Genomic DNA, 21,069 nt, shown 5'->3' on the forward strand with positions numbered 1-21,069 from the left:
CACTTAACATTCGCACGAATAGAGATTTTCTCGATTATCATGTCTCACAAATCAACGATGATATTTTTATTGTCTTCTTCACTGTTTGGGACCAGAGAACTATATATCTATTTCCAAAAGTCAAATGGATCTGCAAGCCAATGTAGATCAGTAAGATTCAATGCATTTAGACAGATAATGTTTGTATAAAAGGAGATCATTCAATTCAATATAATTGTACTTTTCCCTTGGTGGGAACAGATAAAGGTACAAGTGCGCATGTTAATTATTATAGAAATGAATGAATACATACACACATATCACTTAATCAAAATGCCAGTCCAATTCAGGCGCAGCGCCTAGCAGAACAGTAATGGAAGATAATTATTACAGAAATGAGAGAATAAATACACACTTACCACAAATTTGGCTCAGCGCCGAGATGAACAGTCTTGATAGCATAGTCATTGCTAATCAAACATTACAAAAATGATGGTTTCAGAACAGCTTTAAATACAGTCACAAACTGTAATACACATTGAAACTGGCTTAAAATTCACATGTATAGATATTTTTCTCTGTTATCATGTCTCTCAAATCTTCTTTTCTGTTTGGGACCAGAGAACTATATAGTTTGATTATCCCCTTCGTTGGATAAGATTTAAATACAAGTGCATTTTCAATTATTATAGCAATGAGAGAATAATACACACATACCATCAAATGCCAGTACAATTTTCAGATTGATAGATTGAACTAATACCATTTTAAGCCACGGTAGGGTATAAAAAAAGTTTATGTGAGGTTTAACATTAACACCAGCAACGATGATAATTGATATCATATGTAAAATTTCATTTTTGTGTATCAACTTTTTAACTTATTTTCATTTGCTTCACTATTCATTATCCTTCATGGACAAATTCATTTTAACCTAGACTGCATTTTCACACTTTTTCTATGGTTATTGGTTTCTATTGTTGTCCCAGAATATTTTACAGAGATACCAAAATGTCACTACCGTGTTTTAACCACGAGAGCCTTGCATGTTTTGTTGTTGTTGTTGTTCTTTTTTTTGTTTTTTTTTTTTTTTGTTTTTTTTTTGGGGGGGGGGGGGGTTGCACGAGGGTCATGCGCTAAAAATATATGTCTCAGCGTATTTGAAGTTAGATATATATTGTGTCTCAGCGTATTTGAAGTTAGATATATATTTCATGCATCGTTTGACAGAATTTCTTATTACAAATTAGTGTTTAAATGCAATATTAAATTTGATATTGTATAGTACGTTTTTGTTAAAATCCATTTAAATTTTAAACTTTTCACTTTTCTAGTAGTAACTAAGTTCGGTAATTGGAGTGAGAGTATTCTCCAATTATCGTAATTTACTTTACTGAACATAAGCCACAACCGTTTTAGAGTCCTTCAAACTTAACCATGGGAAGAAAGTTGATAAAGAATAGCGGTACGGGATTCTTTCAAAATGACTTCACCCTTCCGCCTTACCCTGAGATGGGAATTTGGACTGCAAGAGCATTTTATGATGGACAGGTAAACATTCTTTAGGTACATTCATTACTTCGCAAAAATTAGATCGTGTCGAAAAGGATTTACTCGCAAAATTGTATAAATGTTAAGACAATTTGTATGACATAGTTTAATATGAATTATATCTTACAAGTGAAAATATCGGGTATTCGTACAGGTAAGTCAAATTCTTCACTTTAAATAAATATACGTATAAAAGGTAAATAATATTAATGGTAATGATAATAAATATAATGTATACTTAATGCCATGATACATCATTATCAATTTAACATACGTATACATGTTTAATTTATTGGGCACATAATTCAACGTTGACACTTCATATTGCATAGACCTACTTTCACCACGTGCAAGTGATTGTCTTTCAATCATTGGGCACATAATTCAACGTTGACACTTCATTTTGCATAAACATACTTTCATCACGTGCAAATGATTGTCATTCAAGCCCAGTGATACTCATTTCGGAACAGTCTTTGTCAGGGTGACCTTGTGATTGACGTAATAATTGCCATATTTGCCTTGTGATTGTCATTTTGGCCGGGTGATTTTCATTTCGACATAGCAGTTATCATTCCGGCTTATTGATTGTCATTATGGCTTCATGATTGTCATTATGGCCTAGTGATCGTCATTTAGGCATTGCAATTCTTATTTGGTTCTCATGTTTGACATTTCGGCCAAAAATTTGGTAGGCTATATTGTGTAATTTTGTAGCGGTGCATGTCATTTCGGTAGAGGTGGTTGTTATTTTGCGATTGTATTAATGCATATCATATTTGCTCGTTCGATAAAGACATATTGGGTTTTTGTTGTTGTATTTGTTTCAGTTTGAGACCGAGTCACACGTCCTTTTTGAAGTTCGCGAATATGGTAAATTATCTGTTACTTAATGATTTAAATTTTACATTACTCCCTTTTTTTACATCATATGTATTATGAATATATGGAAAAAGAATTTACTACCGCTAGCATTGTGCCAATTCTGATTATGAAAAAGCCTTTGATAATATTACACGACATATAAACCGTAAGATGTGACGTTCTATAAAAATCACATGATCTTGAAATTCTGTCAATAATAGCAGTCCGATTTAAAAGAAAATAAATATTTTCATTTTATATATAGGTATGGATTTTTTTCAATCGGACTTTACTAGTATTATGAATAGAATTTCATAAAGGTATGGATTTTTTAATCAGACTTTACTGCTATGATTGACAGAATTTCAGGGTCCCGTGAATAACCACGGGCGAAATCCCAGGCTGATTTTTTTTCCATATTGTGAATTATATTAGAAGAGGTTAATTACAAGAACAAGTAGAAATGTAACTGACGTCTTGAATATATATAAAAAAAATAGAAAGACTATTTTGATTATTGTGAGTGACTGAAAAGTTGCATGCACTCTGAACTACAATCGTTAAGTCGGGTTTTAATGAGAATATTTTGGGGGAAAAACACGTTTGTTAAATATTTTCAGAAAAAAACAATTGTGCGGAACGGCATCTTACAAAACATTCACTTTTTGACATTTTCAACTGATTTCAATATTTCTTTTATAGATTTGTTTGATCAGTTACCGCCACTGTGTTAAAAATTGGGCTCCATTTATTTGGTTGCGTAAACAGTTTCTGTATAATAATTTTCATGATTGCATTTTCATTAACTGTACTAAGGTATTAAGAGTTGTTTTTCTTTTCATTGGTTACGTACTTATATCATTGCGTTTTCATTGGCTAAAATATCGATAGCTATATCTTGCAAATTTGTATTGATATCAGCTCTTCCGACGTTCGGAGTGACCGTTGATGTTGACGTTGAGTTCCTCCTACCAACAACGAGGTCGATAACCGTCACTGTTAAAGCCAAGTATGAATACCATATACTATTTCATTTTTGTAAAACAATAAGAGTTTGACTTTGGTTGTTTTTTTTTAGTTTGTTATTATATATATATTATATATTAGTACCAAACAACAGAGAATTGTCATAGAGACATCGAACTTTGCTTTTACAAGAAAAATTAAAACTCCTGAAAAATATCTCGAGGATGACTTTTTTAGTCTGCACAAATTGTTTATTTATTATTCAACCTCGTTTTGTTAATTCATTCTAGGCAAAAGTTCATGGACCGACAATATTACCAAACCATTACATATATATTATTTAAGAATGTTAACATCATCATCACGTGTGAACTGTAGATTATCTGAGCACATATTTTTCTTTTAAGATATGTTTACGGCAAGCCTGTCCAGGGAAATGCAAGACTTATATTGAAATTGAAAGGGGAGAATAAAGATAGTGACTTTATCCTAAATGTCGACAAAAAAACGGTATGTTGATTCGTTCTCGGTATTCATTTTATACATTTCATTACACAGGCATATCATACCGATCCATTTATAAGACACACTTAAAGAAGATCATCTGAACCTATCACCGTATAAATGCTGAAAATGTGTTAATGGCACAATATGCCTCACGAATCCATATTTGTTTAATTCTTTAGAAATGTTAAACATGCGTTTATTAATGTTATTTTAAATAGATAAGAGCAAGTTAGATATTTAACAACTAAAGGAAGTTTCCTGAATGTGCAATAATATGTCGTAAAGGTAGCAAAATATAAAGAAAGTAGTATTTTTACCTCCATACAAACTACTCATTTACTATGTTTATATCAATTGCTAACAGAGCAAAACAAGTGAAAGATTGATCATCTATACTAAAGAGTATACTTCTGGAGACTATAACAAGATCTAAAAAAAATGTTTGAGAAATAAAAATGACAGCATTTCTGAGGCATGTATGTCTTTTACGTAGGAGTTTTAAACATCTCATGTTAATAATATAAGTTTATAACTACACAATCAATTACCATAATTTGTCCTGTAGGACGTGGTTCTCCGAATTTCTTCGGCAGAAAATAAAATGTTAATTCAAGTGTGATACTGTACGTTGGCACAAAGATGACATGTGTGTGGTTTTATTTATCTCGTGCACACGAGATACTATGTCGTGGGAACGAGTTACTTAGTTGTGGCCAAGAGTAACTAAATCGTGACCACGTGGCTATAATATAAGAATGGCAGTACTTCACCTGCCTGTGAAATAGCCATTTGTACAAGACATTGATTGCTCAATGATTTTACATTTAACGTCATCGTGACCCTGATTCCCAATGACCTAAAATTATTAGGTGTCATCTACTGATCAGATATAATGATCTTTCTAGGTTATATAAACCATGGCTTGTTCCTTCTAAATTATTCATCAGACACGGAATTTACATGACGTGTCATGATTACCTTGACCCTTGATCTCAAACATCCTTAAAGGCTACCTTCTTGACCTCAAACATCCTTATAGGCTACCTACTGTCCATGGACATTGTCCTTACCAAATCAAATAAACCAGGACTTATTCCCTTCTCAAGTTATTGTATAAACAAGGTTAACAGGCCAGTTTACCAACAAACGAACCAATTATATTACAGATTTGAATGGTTCGCACAAATGACTTAAACGTATTCAAAATTAATGTCTAATTTATGAGCCTTTTACGGTGTCCTTCTAATGTAATCTTTAAGACATGTATCAAGTTAAAAATGAATATCTTCAGTTTTTTTCAGAGATAAATGTTGCATGTTAAACTTTCAACAGACATTTTTTTTTAAGTTTAAACAATTCACATAGTATCTCGTGCGCACGAGATAAATAGAAACACACACATGTCACCTTTGTGCCACCGTTAATTGTCCTCATTTAAAAAAAGTTTTGTATGATAGAATGAAGTTTATTTTTAGTCTTATCTTGCCGTTCATAAAAATTTCAAGTTTTCCAATCGATGGGAAAAATGGCTTCTCGAGTTAAGTATTGAATTAATTTTCTGTCTATTTTCCTTTATAGCTTGAAATCGACTGGTTTGGAAGTGTGACAGAGTTTAATATTAAAGTTGATGACATACTGAACTCCCCGTTGCTTGGAGGCAACCCTTTTCCCTCCAACAAACGCCTAAAAGTGATTGCAATGGTTTATGAAAGTTCTTCGGGAAAGGAGGAAGCGCGAAGTCACGCAGGAACCATCTTCACAATGAATCCATACGTGTTCAAGTTTACCAAATCAAAACTGAATTTCGGGCCAGGTTACGAATATCATTTGCAGGTGCCTGTACTGATTTATGTTACAAATTATTTATATTGTGAATGAGTTTTTAATTTGGGCTATTCATCACATATCTAAATGATGGACACGCCGACCGTCCTTGTTAAAGTAGCGGCGAAAATGGAGACAACGGCGGGGGAGCGAATCAGTCAATCATAACCAAAAGCGTGTTCGCTACATTATTGGTACATATTCAATTGTTACGCCCCCTCGTACAAATCAGATAGCCTCGTGTTTCGATGCTCTTTCTATTACTTGGAAAACTAAAAATATCTTAAAGTATGATAAGCAAGATCAACAAGGAAAGGCGGTGTTCAATGAACTACACGACTCAGCAACAAGAGCCAGTGGCAAGGAGCCCAGGACGATCCCAAACACTTTATCCTGATTGTATTGGGAAATAGAAATCTGTGCCACCAAATAAGACTCAAACCACATCCGTGTAGTCTTAGCAGGTTTTTAATTGTTGAAAGCTAAAATCCTGTTAACTTCAAATGAACTGTTCCAAATACTCAACATTAACGATATTCAGTCAATTTAGGATAAATATCATTATGTGGCTTTTATGTGGCTGTCCTCAATTTTCTTTTAATGCAATAGATAATGTTTTAATTCATATGGTAGTTGATTTTTGTTTTTTTTTTAAGGTTGAAGTACAATATGTGAACGGAAAACCTGCTACTAACAAAGAACTTATAGTCAGAATGAGCGAAAATGGACAATTGAAAAAAGAGCAAAACGTGATAACAAACGACGACGGCCGGGCAACGAGTCTCTTTCAGACGGCTCAGGGCAGAAATAAAATTTCATTCACTGTAAGAGAGAATTATAAAAATGCATGTTCTCCTCATTAAGTCAAACCAAATAAAAAAGATATCACGGTTAATCAAGTCAACAATGTTTTAGATCGGAGAAGTACGCTCAAGGCTTCTGGAGATTTTTACCGCTAGTTGAAGTACACGACAAATTGTTATAATACTGTGCGTTTGCAGTTTCAATTTTAATTTTTAGTTTAACAAGAGCTGACTGAAAGAGGCAACATTTCACATAATTTCGCTCCTTAATACTTTTCTTTTATTTCCAAAATGATCAACACAATACAGAACCTCTGTTTCTTTTTATTTAAAACAGCCTCTCCCCACAAGAATGAAGAAGGACATGCATTTTGTAAGAAAACTTTATTTTTATATTTATCCAGCAGAAATTGCTTTGCAGTGTTTCCTAAAAAGTAAATTTTGTAATTAAAACAGGTATCAACATCTGACAATCAATACGAAAGTGACGTATTTGAGGTGGCTGCATACCCTGGAAAAAATCAAATCAAAGTTGAACCTGTGAAGACAGTGAGTACTATTAAATGTTAAATTACAACCTAGGGCGTCCTGTCCAAGGTGTTAAAGTTGTTGACTTTAAACCGATTATCTCTGACAGCTCCAGCGCTGACCACTGTGAATTTTCGCTAGAGATTTTGAATCCTCTTTCAAATGGGGAAGCTATCCAGCTAGTTTAGATAACATTGGTTTTTCTAATTAGGTGCCCGCATTTCCCTGATAAAATGTACAGACTGGCACCGCTGGGTCTTCCTCCACCAGCAAAACTAAAATGTCAGCATGAGACTAAATCCGACTAACTTTGACCTGAAGTTACTTATCGTGTTGTTTACAATATCTAAAGACATCAGCGACGTTTACTTTGCTTTGACTAGATAATCATGTTTCTGTAATTGTAAAAATAATGATACTGAAAATGATAACCATTTCTTTCACAATAATTTGTTATTCGATGTTTAAATGTAAGTTACTTTTTCCCGATCAAATAATAGATAAATGGGAAGTATACTTCAGATACTTGTGCTGTGACTTCGTGCGTGTGGTCAAATAGTTTTTCCCCTTGTGACTAGGGGGTTACCTTTAATAGGTGAAGGCATCAGAATTGCAGCCGCATGATCGTAAGTTGCGACTCAAAGGGTTCGAATTACTTGTGTGTTTGCATCTCTTAGCTCAAGCAGGTTATGACCCCTGGTGTTGCTTGTAACAACCGAGGTTAGCCAAAATCATCTTTCCTGTTTTGACCTGAATTCTGATAATGCGCCGTAAAATGTGTTAAATTTACAATGCATGCGTTGTATGTATTTCCTATAACATTTCTTGGACATGGAACGCCAACTATGCCTAAATCGCTATTAAAATTCAATTGAAAAATACCTACTCACCAGCTATATAAGTGGGTGCATCAGTAAAACACCTTTTTGTTAAGATTTTGAAAATACGATTTTATTTGCCCAGGAGAGGAACGTGGTGTTGTTGCGGGCTTTTACAAACATACATGGGAATTCTTTCACAGGAATGCTTTTTATGGTATGTAAAATTCCACTGTAATCTACATATCATGAAAAATAATGACGCAGATTTTGATACCTAGATCGAAACATTATTTTCTGAAAGTCCAATATTGTCTAGCTACTAAAATAATTACGATAATGATGATAAATTATAGTGGTAATGATGATTTTTTTTTATGATGATGGTGAGAATGATGGTGCAGTTTGTGGTTATGATTTTGATATTGATGGTGGTGGGATAATGCTTTAGGTTTTGATGATTATGATAATGATGATTGTATTTAAATAAAAGATGAAGATGATGATTATGATGATGATGATGATTATTTGTTCAATAATGATGATGGTGGTAGTGGTGGATTTAGAAGTGGTGTTTGTAGTGTGTAACATGATAGTTACACATGCAGTGATAGTGATGTGTAAAATGATAGTTCCAAATGTATGATCATGATGTTTTTATGATGGTGATGATGATGATGATGATGCTTATGAACTGATGTTGCTTTTACAGATTATTTCACGTGGTAAAGTAGTGCATACAAAATATAAAGAAGCAGGAAAACAAGCTAGTGTAGAAATAACGAGGGATCTACAAGAACTAGTTTCACCAGATGCCAGACTACTTGTCTTCTATGTTGATAAATCTACAAACGAGCTTGTGGCTGATTCTATTAAGTTTGAGGTTGAAATGAAATGCCGCGGTAAAGGTGTAAGTAAATTGAAATCAAGGTGCAGTATATAAAGTATAGAATTAATGAAAAGTATATAAAATAGTGAAAAGGTAATGTATCGAAAATATCAATAATGATCATAATAATTATAACATGTGTATAATAAAAAAAATATGCTCTCAGATGTAAATTTATATTATTATGTGTATGATCATTTAATTATTCTTATGTTGCATTTTTTATACTCACATGCGTATGATTATTTTAACAACGCTGACAGGTGTATTATTATGTGATTATGCTGACAGGTGAATGATTACTTAATAATGTTGATGTGTATGATTATCTAATCATGCTGCGTGTGTATGATTATCTGATTATGATGAAAAGTGTATGAATATCTTATTATGCCTAACGGTGTATGATGTTCTAATTATGCTGACATGTGTTTGATTATCTTATTATGCTGACATGTGTATGACTATAAATTATGCTGACAAGTGTATGGTTATCGAAATATGTCGACAGGTGTATGATTAGCTAATTATGCTGAGAGGTGTATGATTATCTAGTCATGCTGGTATGTTTTCGATTATCTAATAATGCTGACAGACGTATGATTATCAAATTATGCTGACAGATATATGAGTATCTGTCTAATTATTCGGACATGTGTATGATCATCTAATTATGCTGACAGGTTTATGATTATCTAAATATGCTGACATGTGTATGATTATGTGATTATGCTGGCATGTGTATATATAATTATCTATCTAATTATGCTGACATGTGTATGATTATTAATGCTGACATGTAAATGATTATCTAATAACGCTGACATGTGTATGATTATCTAATTATACTAACATATGTATGATTGCTAATGTTGGCGTGTGTATAATAATCTAATAACGATGATATGTGTATGATTATCTAATTATGCTGACAGTTGTCTGCTTATGTTATTATGCTGAAATGTGCGATCATAAAAATATACTGACGTGTGCAATTATGTAATTACGAGTATGAAAACAGTTTTGTGATTATAAATGCTGACAAGTACTGTTAATAATTAATTATGTGACAGATGATAAAAAGGTAAATATAAACATGCAGGAATTGCTCGCTTTTATCTTTATCAAGACAATTTCAAGCTTCTTTTAAAATGTTACTGTTATGTTAATTCTAACACCAGTAACGTTTCATTCCACTTCTGATGATAGTCCGAGAAATCCGTGCATAAAATAGGATGAATTGTGCACCTCCTGTGATAAACATGAAACTTGGCACAGTTGTTGGTTGATACAATCCTTATAATTTAATCCTGGGATCCGGGTTGTGCGAATCCAATATGGCCGCCAAAATCCAAGATGGCCGCCATATATTAACATTTTCAGATTAACCTTCTGTCGTCATTACAGAGCAGTTTGAAATAGCATCGATTTATAATTATTGAATTAAATTTTTATTTATATTCAAGCCTCAGATTAAGGTTTTGCAAATCCAACATTGCCTTCGAAATCCAAGATGGCTAACATACTAAACTTTTAAGACCATTTAGTTTTTCAGCTGTAATCATTTTTCAGATTAGTATGAAATAGCACAAATACATATTATTACATGCCTTTAAACATATCAGCATAATGATAATTTATTTAAAATATCAACACGGCTGCCAAAGTTTAATATGGCCACAAAACCTTATATAAATATATAACTATTTAAAAACATCCGTTTCATTTTTTCATTTTTGAACATGCTTATAGCCAAACTGTCTTAAATTGATTAGGAAAAAGCAAACAAAAAACCACCACATTTTTGCTTGGTTTAAAAAAAACAATAACAGAAACAAAAGAACTCTTTTAACAAAAAGTTGGGGTTAAACATATCATAAATGTATAACCTGCACTTGAATAAGAATATATTTGCTAGTTTACTATGTAATTTCAAGGGCAAATAACTTGCAATCAAACTAAAGAGTACCTTTTAACAATGGTATAAATATGTAGCTATTTCATCGATTAGGTATGTAGCTGACCCCCTAATGGGTCATTGTTCAGAACTTAGAGGAATGGTTGAGAACCTTTTGCATATTCATACCAACGACATTCCAATTTTTCCTAAAAAGAAAACACTCATTAATAATTCCAGAAAATTCAAGGCTATGAAATTTGAATTTTTTATAAGAATAACAAAAAAAACTAGATTATGTTCTGAATAAAAAGAGACCATTTCTTAGAAAATTGTTTTTGATACTAGGCGAGTAAATTGCAGAAACTGTTAGAAATATTGATACAGGTAGATATCAATATCTCAACATTTACATTAGGTCGTTTTCATACTAAATTAAGTAAGGTACTGTTTTTAAGTGTTATAAACTGATAATTAAAAATGTAAAATTAAGTCATTATCCATACTTAACACCCATTGATCTAGTACAGAATGATTGTCCAGCTAAGGTCAATTAAGTTTTATTATTATTGTGATTCTTAAAGGTGTTTACAGAAACTATCAAAATGAAAATCAAGAGAAAGATGAACAAAAAAACTCATTTATAAAGCTAATTAATGTAGCATGATTCACAAGTTCTTTTGTACTGTACGTTTATGACAGTTGTGGAAATGAGTAAACAACAACAGTATTTAGATTTATAATTTGAAAAAGTTTTTTTTTATGTCTTTAAAAATCAAAAATAATTTAGCCAGCTTCTCTACAGCAATAGAATATCAAAGTAAGAAATTAACAAGAATGTTGAGATGATTGCACCTAGAACATGGTCCCGAAATTCGCAGTAGTCAGAAAATTATTATTTCAATCTTACAGATGGAATCTCATATCAAACATATACTATCCAATATAAAGAGCTGTATAGTCTAAATTTAATCTCGTAATCAGCCAAGACTTACTAATGTTAATATAACAAAAACGTTTGATTACAAAAGCAGTCCATGATATTCTTTTTGTTCAATATTTTTCTGTTCTTTTGTTCTAATTTATTTACAATACCTTGCCAAAATGATGACATAATTAGAGCCTGATTCCGTTATCTATGACACAAAATATGCTGCTTAAATTACTGATGAAAAAGAACTTGCAGCTGCAGTAAGACGATCAAAAAAATTTAAAATTTATTTTAAAAAATATTGAGAGACATGATTTTGAAGAACCCCTTACCTCCTCTATAGTTCATCCTGAACATTTGGTTCGGATAAGCTAAGGAATTATGTGCACCTAAATATGCAATACAATGGACGATTATTACACACCTTTTGTGCTTTAACAGCCCTTATCCTACGGGCTCAGGATCTTAATTCTGCTGATGTTGATGCACAAAAACGTGTAATAGAGTCACTCTTGTATAAAAGTTATAATACGATCGATATCTACGATATGTTGCTTTCCATTTAAAGAACCCGGTTTCATATTGATTTTAACGCGCATATGTGTTATGTTTTGATAATATGGTAACTGTATGACCGTCATTTCAATCAACGGTTATGCATGGTGTCAGACTCACGCACATAAACAAGACCTTTCGGTAGGACATCATAGAGTGCTTGACTATTTTCAGTGCTTAATAGCATAACAAGAACCTAGATAATGAAAAATTCTCTATATCTAAAAGGGCAATAATTCTGTAAAAGTCCGTGATAGAGTTATTGGCCTTTACTCGTTGACTTTCAATAATGCTCACAAAAAAGTGTTTGAGGTCTTAATCTATTCCATTATGTATTATTTACCCAACCAACTGCATGTAAAACCTTAGCCAAAGCTGGTGCCTTTTGTGTACAATATCACTCCCTATTCTTCAAAATTTCGAGCTAAATAACGTGCTCCCATGGTTTTATCCATAAATGCAAGTCTTTCTCCTGTGTGTGTATTTTTAATGCAGGAATGCCAGCTTTCAGTGTGTAATATGTATGAAAAGTTTTGATCATATGAATTATATTTATCATAAAAATGTGTCCAAAAATCATCATTTCATGGCGGCCATCTTTGATTGTGAAGCCATATTGAATTTTCTTCCGAAGCTACTGAAGCATTTTTCCAAGAAAGTACTATTATTGACGTACAATGTCAATAAAATCATTTCATGCCATTAAGAACTCCATTTTGTCATGTCCCATGTACATTGTACGTTCTGGTAGCTGTCTTGGATTTTTTATTTTTTTACAAATTATCGACTGTTAATCTTGTGAATGTTATTTTTAAACATAAGCGTAAATTTCTTTTTTTTAGCTGAAGTTAGAGACAGTGAAGAGGGAGGAACAGCCGGGAACCAAAGACATGTTGACTGTTACTGGAACCCCTTTTATGCACGTTGGTCTAAATATAATAGATAAGGCACTCCTATTACAGAACGATAAGAATTTTTTAAGGAAGAACAAGGCAAGTGATTAAAAATGTATTTTAAATGAAAATTAAATGTCTGCAGTTTCAAATTTTCGACGATGAATGTTCTTGGGTATCACATTTAATCAACACTGTCAATGCAACGGTCAAGATTACTATAGTTTCTAGTGTAAGGGGACTTTAATTGCCCTTCGTTATTTGAGACATGAGCTGGGACCTGAGAAGAACCATCTTAAACTAATCATGTAAAGTAATTGGTCAAAAAATTAAGGAAGTGAAGTGCCTTCTTCTGCTAATATGTATACATTTTCATGAGACGCCATTAGCCTGAGCTGTTAACAATAACAATACCTGTCAAAAAGAAACTATTTTCTGTCAGATATTTCAGTTAATTTGAGATCATTTTAACGCAACTCTCTATGCACTCAATTTTCGAATCAGATTAAGTTAATTAAGTGATCAGTCAGTTTTAATTGTGTTTGAACCTTCTTGCCAATCGAATTATGGCGCAATAATGCAACAAGAAGAAATATACATAGATATCTTAGTTTTATTTTGCATGTTTGTTTTGAAAGTGCCTATAATCAAACAATTACGTTTTTTCTTCCATGTAATGAAATATATTTATTCTTGAAAATGTTCGATAACTTATGATATCTTATATTGTTAGATGTTTGAGACACTCCAGTCACATGATCTGGGTTGCGGAGAAGGTGGAGGGAGATCAGGAGCTGATGTGTTCAAGGTCAGAATTTATGTTTTCCTCTATACATTCTAGTGTAAACCATCTTATATGTACTATCTCCAATGGTAATTATAGAAAACGTAGAGCATGTGATACAGCTAATGTAATGATAAAAGTTTGTGATGAACACACATTCTCACTTAGAAGTGAATTTTCTATAAATTATTATCAACAGCAAATAGAGTGAATGAAAATATTAAACAAATCACTTTCATACTATAAGAACAAGTTTGTTATTTTCTCGTCTTTTACATTTTAAAGTGAAATTATATAGTTTTTGTACAAAACTAGTCAATTTACCAAATGTGCCTATTCATGTCAATATCTTGACGCCAATTTATGCAATTACCTTGATGTCATAAAAATGTTACCATGTGCTTTCTTTATCTTTATGTACTATATGATGGACAATTTCAATCAAATCAAATTTTATGTCAGAAAACTGGACTGACCGTGTTGACTAATTCTTATTTGGATGAAAATCATATAATACGGACCACAGCCGGATGTAAGGGAAATACAAGGAAACGTCGTGATGCCTACGGTAAGTCTTTGCTTGATAAAATACTGACAAGTTGCTTAACTTACAAAGCAATTTAACATTATGTACAATATGTTTCACATAACTTTCCAAGCATTGTAGTAGTGCAAACAAATAAATAAAGTGTAAGGATGCTAGTGTCTGTGTTACTGATGATCCAAATGATATCCCGTTAGGATTGTGTTGGTGGCAAATCGTTCAATACCATATTGCGTACAGTTCTGTTTCAGATTTTGAATTGGCACATAATTACAGAAACAATACAATGTTATTTCAGAATAATAAATAATGCTTGTTTTAAAACTGTCTTACGATAAATGAATGACATCAAATGCTGTTACAATAAGTCACAACAACAGGAATAAATTCTTTGAATGAAACACGTTAATTTGAAGGGAATGTTTTTAATATATATAACACATGTATGACGATTACTTTAATTATGTAAAAAGGTGGAATGCACACTCAACAGAAGAATAAAAAATTAAAACCGCAAAATTTTGTTACCTATGGAAAGTGCATTGCTTAATCTTCTTTGTAAATGTAAATTTTGTAAATGTAAATTTTATTTCCTCAACGAAAATGAAATCTTGTCAGAAAGGTTTTCCTCCAATAGATCTATAATACTCTAATGAATTAAACTCAGCTGTGCAGGATTGTACTTTTTTAAAAATATCTTTGGTCCTTTATAAACGTTTAAAGTAAACATGTGCATAAAATGTATGGAATTCGTTACACATAATAAGATTGTGATTATTTGCAAATGAAATGTTAATAGAATAAAGTTCTTCGTTACAGGGCAATTAGATGAAAAAAGTGAGTATTGGGAGGATATTGCAAGTTTGAATGATGCTGGTATCCGAAGTTACACACAACCAGATTACCGAGAATTTTGGATGTTTGATGTCCTCAGTCTAGATAAGTGAGTCACTTACCACTTAAATTTAATCAATGAAACCAATAACCTGAATTTGCAGCATAATATTTACTTGCCTATATCAAAGCCTATTTTTAAAGAAGACCAGATATTATAAAGTTTATAGAGCTCTTTAACAGTGAAAATCAAGCTACAATAAGAAACATTCCAAATTCATTTAAAATGCTTTTATTAGCTCATCACAACCGAATGTTCAGGTTGAGCTATTAGTATCAAAGAGGGATGGTCCCTCATGCGTCAACAATTGTCTTATTCTCTGAAACTGCTGGGCAGATTTACTTTAATTTCCAAGATATGGAGGGTGGGTAACATCGCCGGACTTAAGATTGAAATATTCTCTGTTGGAAAAACTAGCATGTAATTGTTAAGTTAACACTATTTATAGGTGTTTATTTATATATTTTTCTATCCCAAATCCATATATATTTAAACAACAAATTTTGATTATTATTTACACCTTAAAACAAAGAACTTATACGAAATATCTTTTTGCGTAAACGTCTTTTATACGAAACAATACTAGGCACCTGGCGAACCCAAGCTCTAAACAACTTATGATCAAAAAAGACAATAACACCACAAAATGAAGAAAACAAAACAAGAATACTTTTTTTACAACCAGAAAACAACTAAGATACTGTATTAACCACAAACATTTAACCAACAATATTAAAATATGATAAACAAGATCAACAAGGAAAGGCGGCGTTCAATGAACGCAACCCTCATATGACCCAGCAACAAGAACCAATGGCAAGGAGCCCAGGCGGACCCCAAACATAAAAAGGACAGGGCAAAGACAGGTTAATCATTAAATGATAAATAATTTGTAACTGATTAGGAATTCAAAGAAAATAATAATAGACCCACAAAGGGGAAGGGACAGGAGACCGGGGGAAGGGGTGGGGGGTTTATCTAAGAAATAAAAACTAGAGGCAATGGGGAAGATACTTACCGTAGACGAGAAAACAACAAGGGACACAAGCAAAAGTGTCACAAAAACAGTATGAAACAACATAGACATACATCTGAGGAACACAGTGGGGCGCCGCCTTGGAACGGTCAGCAGCATAATAATGACTGCTGGGGAGTTTAAACCGGTTAATGGTGCACCAAACCTCGCTCCTAGCCCCACCATGTTCCTATAAACGAGACAGTGTAAATAAAATGAATCCCCGCCAAGTGATATTGTAACAGTTGTCATGGTTACAAAAGGTAAAATAAGTAAAACACATAAATGATCATGTAGAAACATATGAAAGTAAACCCAATGACCATAACAAAAGTACTCAATGTCCTAAAGGAAGACAGAGCAACAAGAAAATCACCTACAAGGGCCCGACGAAGCAAGGCAGAAGACGAACATTAAGACAATTCAGTCCCAAAGGGCTTTACGAACTATCCATCATAGAGTCTCCCACTTGGTCCGTCAGATGCAATCAAAAGAGGAAAGCGTAGTGTCCAACTGTAAAAGGGTTGAACACTAAACATGCAGTATGTCTTAAAATAGTAGGGTCATAACCTCTTTTAATAAAACGTTTAATGATTTTAGTAAAAACAGCAGAACAATTACCATGACCCAAAATCTTACGAAGTTTGTAAATCACATCGCCATGAAAACCAGGCTGGCTAATCCCTTGTCGCAGAAGAGTTTTTAAATCACTATTGAATTTAGAAATTAAATCAAAGTTACGATTGTAAAATTTAGTAAAATATTTCCGTAATTTATGATAGCGGTAGCCCTGTTTTAGAAGCTTGCTGGTAATAAAACTATTCCGCTCGTTGAAATCCTTTACGTTGCTACAAGCTCTAGCGAATCTAATTAACTGAGAAACATAAATCCCGTAAGATGTTGCATGGGGTACGTCTCCATCTAAATGTGGATAATTAACTATACAAAAGTCAAAGTCATCTCTTTTATCATAGATTTTTGTGTGAATAGAATTGTTGTTGATAGTAATATGAAGATCCAAAAATGATGTACTAAAATTTCAAGAGTTCGTTTTATTAAGTTGTAGTTCATGCGGATAAATGTCAGACACCATTTGATCAAAATAAGGATTATCTAAAAATTAAAAATATCATCAAGGTATCTGGAAGTATTATTAAATGCGACTATAACATCTTGTTATTTCTCTTCAGAGAGACTCAACATAAAGTCTATTTCATAGCAGTACAAAAACAAATCGCCGACCAGGGGTGCACAATAATACCCATAGGAATTCCTCTGATCTGTTTAAATAGGGTATTACCAAACCTGACATAAATGTTGTCTAAAAGAAAAGAGAGTGCTCTACAAACTTCGTCACAGGTCCACATAGTATAATGTTTAACAATACCGTTAGTAAAAAATGCTTTGTTAGAATTACATGCTAGAAAGGTAACTCTTTCCCGTGCAAAAGTTTTCTGAATTAGGGAAATTAGTTTATCATTGATTAATTTATGTGGCAAAGTTGTATAAAGTGTAGAAAAATCGTATGTAATAACAGTTGAAGCTTGAAAATTATTAATTTTGAATTTATCCAAGATTTCACCAGAATTTTTAATTGACCGAAAGAGATGTTTGCCTGTGTTTTCATAGACTTCATCACAATATCTAATTACATGTGTTTTAATGGCAGTCAAACAAGACGTCAATAAAAAAGAAAGTTTACTTGTAGTGCAAGATGTAGAATTAGCAATAAATCTGGCTTTGTAAGGTATTTTTATGTAATTAAGGAATCCAATACATAATAAGAAGTTTGAGTTCTTTTTCATTAATTTGGACTTTAAGATTGGAAATATTAGTAATATGATTGTTTACAATGTCTTTTTCGGAGGCAGAGGTTTTAGAATACGCATTAGTGCTATTTAGTTCCTTATGCAAAACGTTAATGTAATGGATTCGTCAAACAATTATAATATTATTAGCCGCCTTGTCCGCTGGCACCAAAACAAATTTGAATGAAAAGCTAAAATATCTTTTTTCAGATGTTTTAAAGTAAGTCTTGGTTTAGGTGGCAAAAGATATTCACTTCCACGATAAAAATTAATACGTGAATCAATAATTTTAAAGATGTTACGTTCCATGTAACTAGAGCATTACTATCCGCATTTTCACGGCGACACCATTAGACCGAAAAATCCTCTATAGATTCAGCAATCTGACCACGACAAGCATTAAAATCAGTCTCAGAAGAAATTCTGTATACTTGACAAAATTTAATCAGCACCAGAAACAGCTTAAACTAAAACCCCCAATATTTACAAATATCTTCAAAAACAAAGTAACAACTAAATATAATCTTGACAAGACAAAATCACTCCAAATATTCAACAAATATCAACCAAGTAAATCTTACCAAACAGATATAACTCAACAACCAAATAAAATGCAACAACCAAAACAACTTATTTCAACCAATGAACCCTGATCAATTCAGATCACCACAATTTTATTCAACTAACTTCAAGAAATCAGTTAAACTCCCTTTAAAACAACTAGTTCTCTTCTCAACAAAAAATAAACGCTGCACTCTATAAGTGTGTCTTTTTCCTAACTGATCTAAAATCTCTCCGAAATCTCGCAAAAATTGCTAGCCTAACGAGATTTCCATATGATTTTATTTGGCTGTCGTTTTTTTCGTTAGATCTGTCAATGGTGCAGTAATTGAAGCAATGAATTTTCTGTAGCATCCAGCTTAACCAAGAAACCAAGAAATGATCCCAGTTGCTAAGAGCTAAGTTCTTTGACTCAGAACACATACCGTCTCTATTTTTACTCAACCTGTCATCTTCCATTTGTATTTGACCTTTGCCAACAATATGACCATTTAATGGTATACTTTCAAATCCAATCAAATTTTAAGAAGGTTTTATTATGATCTTCGCTTCTCGAATTGTTTCGTACAACTGTCTCAACATCTTCATATGTCTCTCCCATGTAACGTATGTCCAAGAACATCGTCTACATAGTTATCGGTATCATTTATCCCGGAAAAGTACATTCTATTAAGTGTTGCACCAGAATAAACTATTCCTAATGGCATTTTGCTGAATTGGTAACTACCTTCTGTTGTAGAAAATGACGTAAGATGTCTTGATTTTGCTTCAATTGGTATTTACCAAAACTATTTGAAAAAATCAATTTTTGTGAAGAACTTATCTTCTTTGAGACAATTTGTCAATTTTAATGTGTGTATTTCAAGAAATGGTCAGATGCAAATCGAGCTCACTGTCCCCTCTATGACAGAATGGAGTATACAGTCTATTGGTAAGTTTGTATTGACTTTTTAAAATTATTGGTTTGGCATATTGTAAAGACTTGCACCACAAGGGCATTAGAAAGCCGAATAAAATTACGGTTTTGCATGTATCATGTTGATATAAAATTAAATAATGTATAGGATTCTACAATTTAAAGAAAAGCGAGCGCGAAACAAAGTAAAGTAATTCGATTGTCCCAAATATCAAAAATATGGTTCTGGTTAAGATACTGGTATAAAGTCAAAATATTGATGGTATGTCAACATGTAGCCACATGATGCCCGGCCAGAATCATAGCAATGCCAGATATGTTATGTTATCTATTATCTGGCCTAAGGAATAACTGTTAAATATCATCTTTAATGCCTACTGTGTGCCAGACCAATTTACGTTATAAATTGCATTATATTTCATGAAAATCAGTTTTCAAGGTATTGTCAAATATTTTGTCGTAAGCATTTTTTTTTTTTGTAAACATTTTGTTCACTAATTTAATGACAAATCAAACATATAATCGTTCTTGCCCGATAATAAATTGTTTGATTTAAACATATTAATTTAAGCTCGATTGCGAATCAAGTTCTTGCAACTTATATTAATTACTTTCGAGTCCGTTTCCTGGAAGCAACCAGTACTGGTGTCATATGAAGAAACATGGTCGTAACCGGAGTTGGGCTCGAACTCATGATCTCTGGATTGAGAGACAGATACCTTAACCACTAGGCCACCGCTCCCCTGAAATAGATTGTTTATTACTGTATGAGTTGGTAATTTTGTAAGTAACTAGTTTCAGTTTCGCAGGGCTAGGAATTGTCCACTTTTTATAATGTACTTTTATTCATTATTCTCAATGAATCTCCTCTTTTTCCTCCCTTTATACTCTGCAGCCGTACGAAATTTATCCCAGTGTTGGTATATTTTTCTAGTTCCGCCAAGATCATGAATTCCAATGCATTTAGTGTTGAGAATTGAATGCCTATTTGGCCGGTGTTAAGGCGAGATGTCGCCAATTTAAATATTTCTCTCGAAAAAAGTCTGTATTTGTCAACTATTTTCTTTATTGTCATAACTGTCGATGGATCATCCCTTTCAAGACAATGTATAATATTACAGGTATTACTGAAAACGATGGTATATGTATTGCTGACGAAGTCGATTTAAAGGCTTTCAGAGATTTTTTCGTTAAACTTGATCTTCCGCTCAAAGCGACTCGTTTTGAACAATTCAATGTAAAAGCAACGATATTTAATTACGGTATGCCAGGTGATGATAATAAAATGGTAAGTATGACATTATATTTAACACAATGCAGCAATTAGCAGTTTAAAATGTGTACGAGTTTGAGTTTATTGTAAATCGTTTTGAGAATATGTCACAGTGAGCTGTCTGATTAACTGATTTAAATCGTTCAACCGAAATTTAGCAGGTTATCATTTGGCAACGTTTATTTGTTATGGAATAATGAAATCTTATCAGGATCAAAGAAGGAGAGGAGGCATTTCACGTGGATATTAGTGATGTTTCATATTTCTA

At 32.7% G+C, this 21,069-nt stretch overlaps 1 protein-coding gene across 1 annotated transcript in view; it reads left to right on the forward strand.

Moving 5' to 3' along the window:
- The window catches only part of LOC132727751 (complement C3-like), a 58,961-nt gene that overhangs the window by 6,733 nt on the left and 31,159 nt on the right, over nt 1-21,069 (forward strand). Inside the window, 15 exon segments of the mRNA XM_060713328.1 lie at nt 1,399-1,530; nt 2,361-2,403; nt 3,316-3,403; nt 3,768-3,870; nt 5,446-5,700; nt 6,348-6,515; nt 6,951-7,043; nt 7,986-8,057; nt 8,553-8,750; nt 12,955-13,104; nt 13,739-13,813; nt 14,252-14,357; nt 15,153-15,276; nt 19,479-19,543; nt 20,650-20,816. Coding sequence (XP_060569311.1) covers nt 1,399-1,530; nt 2,361-2,403; nt 3,316-3,403; nt 3,768-3,870; nt 5,446-5,700; nt 6,348-6,515; nt 6,951-7,043; nt 7,986-8,057; nt 8,553-8,750; nt 12,955-13,104; nt 13,739-13,813; nt 14,252-14,357; nt 15,153-15,276; nt 19,479-19,543; nt 20,650-20,816 — 1,839 coding nt within the window.

The sequence above is a fragment of the Ruditapes philippinarum genome, unplaced genomic scaffold, assembly GCF_026571515.1.
Source record: "Ruditapes philippinarum isolate M1 unplaced genomic scaffold, ASM2657151v2 ctg2483_1_1_1_1, whole genome shotgun sequence".
Taxonomy (NCBI): Eukaryota; Metazoa; Mollusca; class Bivalvia; order Venerida; family Veneridae; genus Ruditapes; species Ruditapes philippinarum.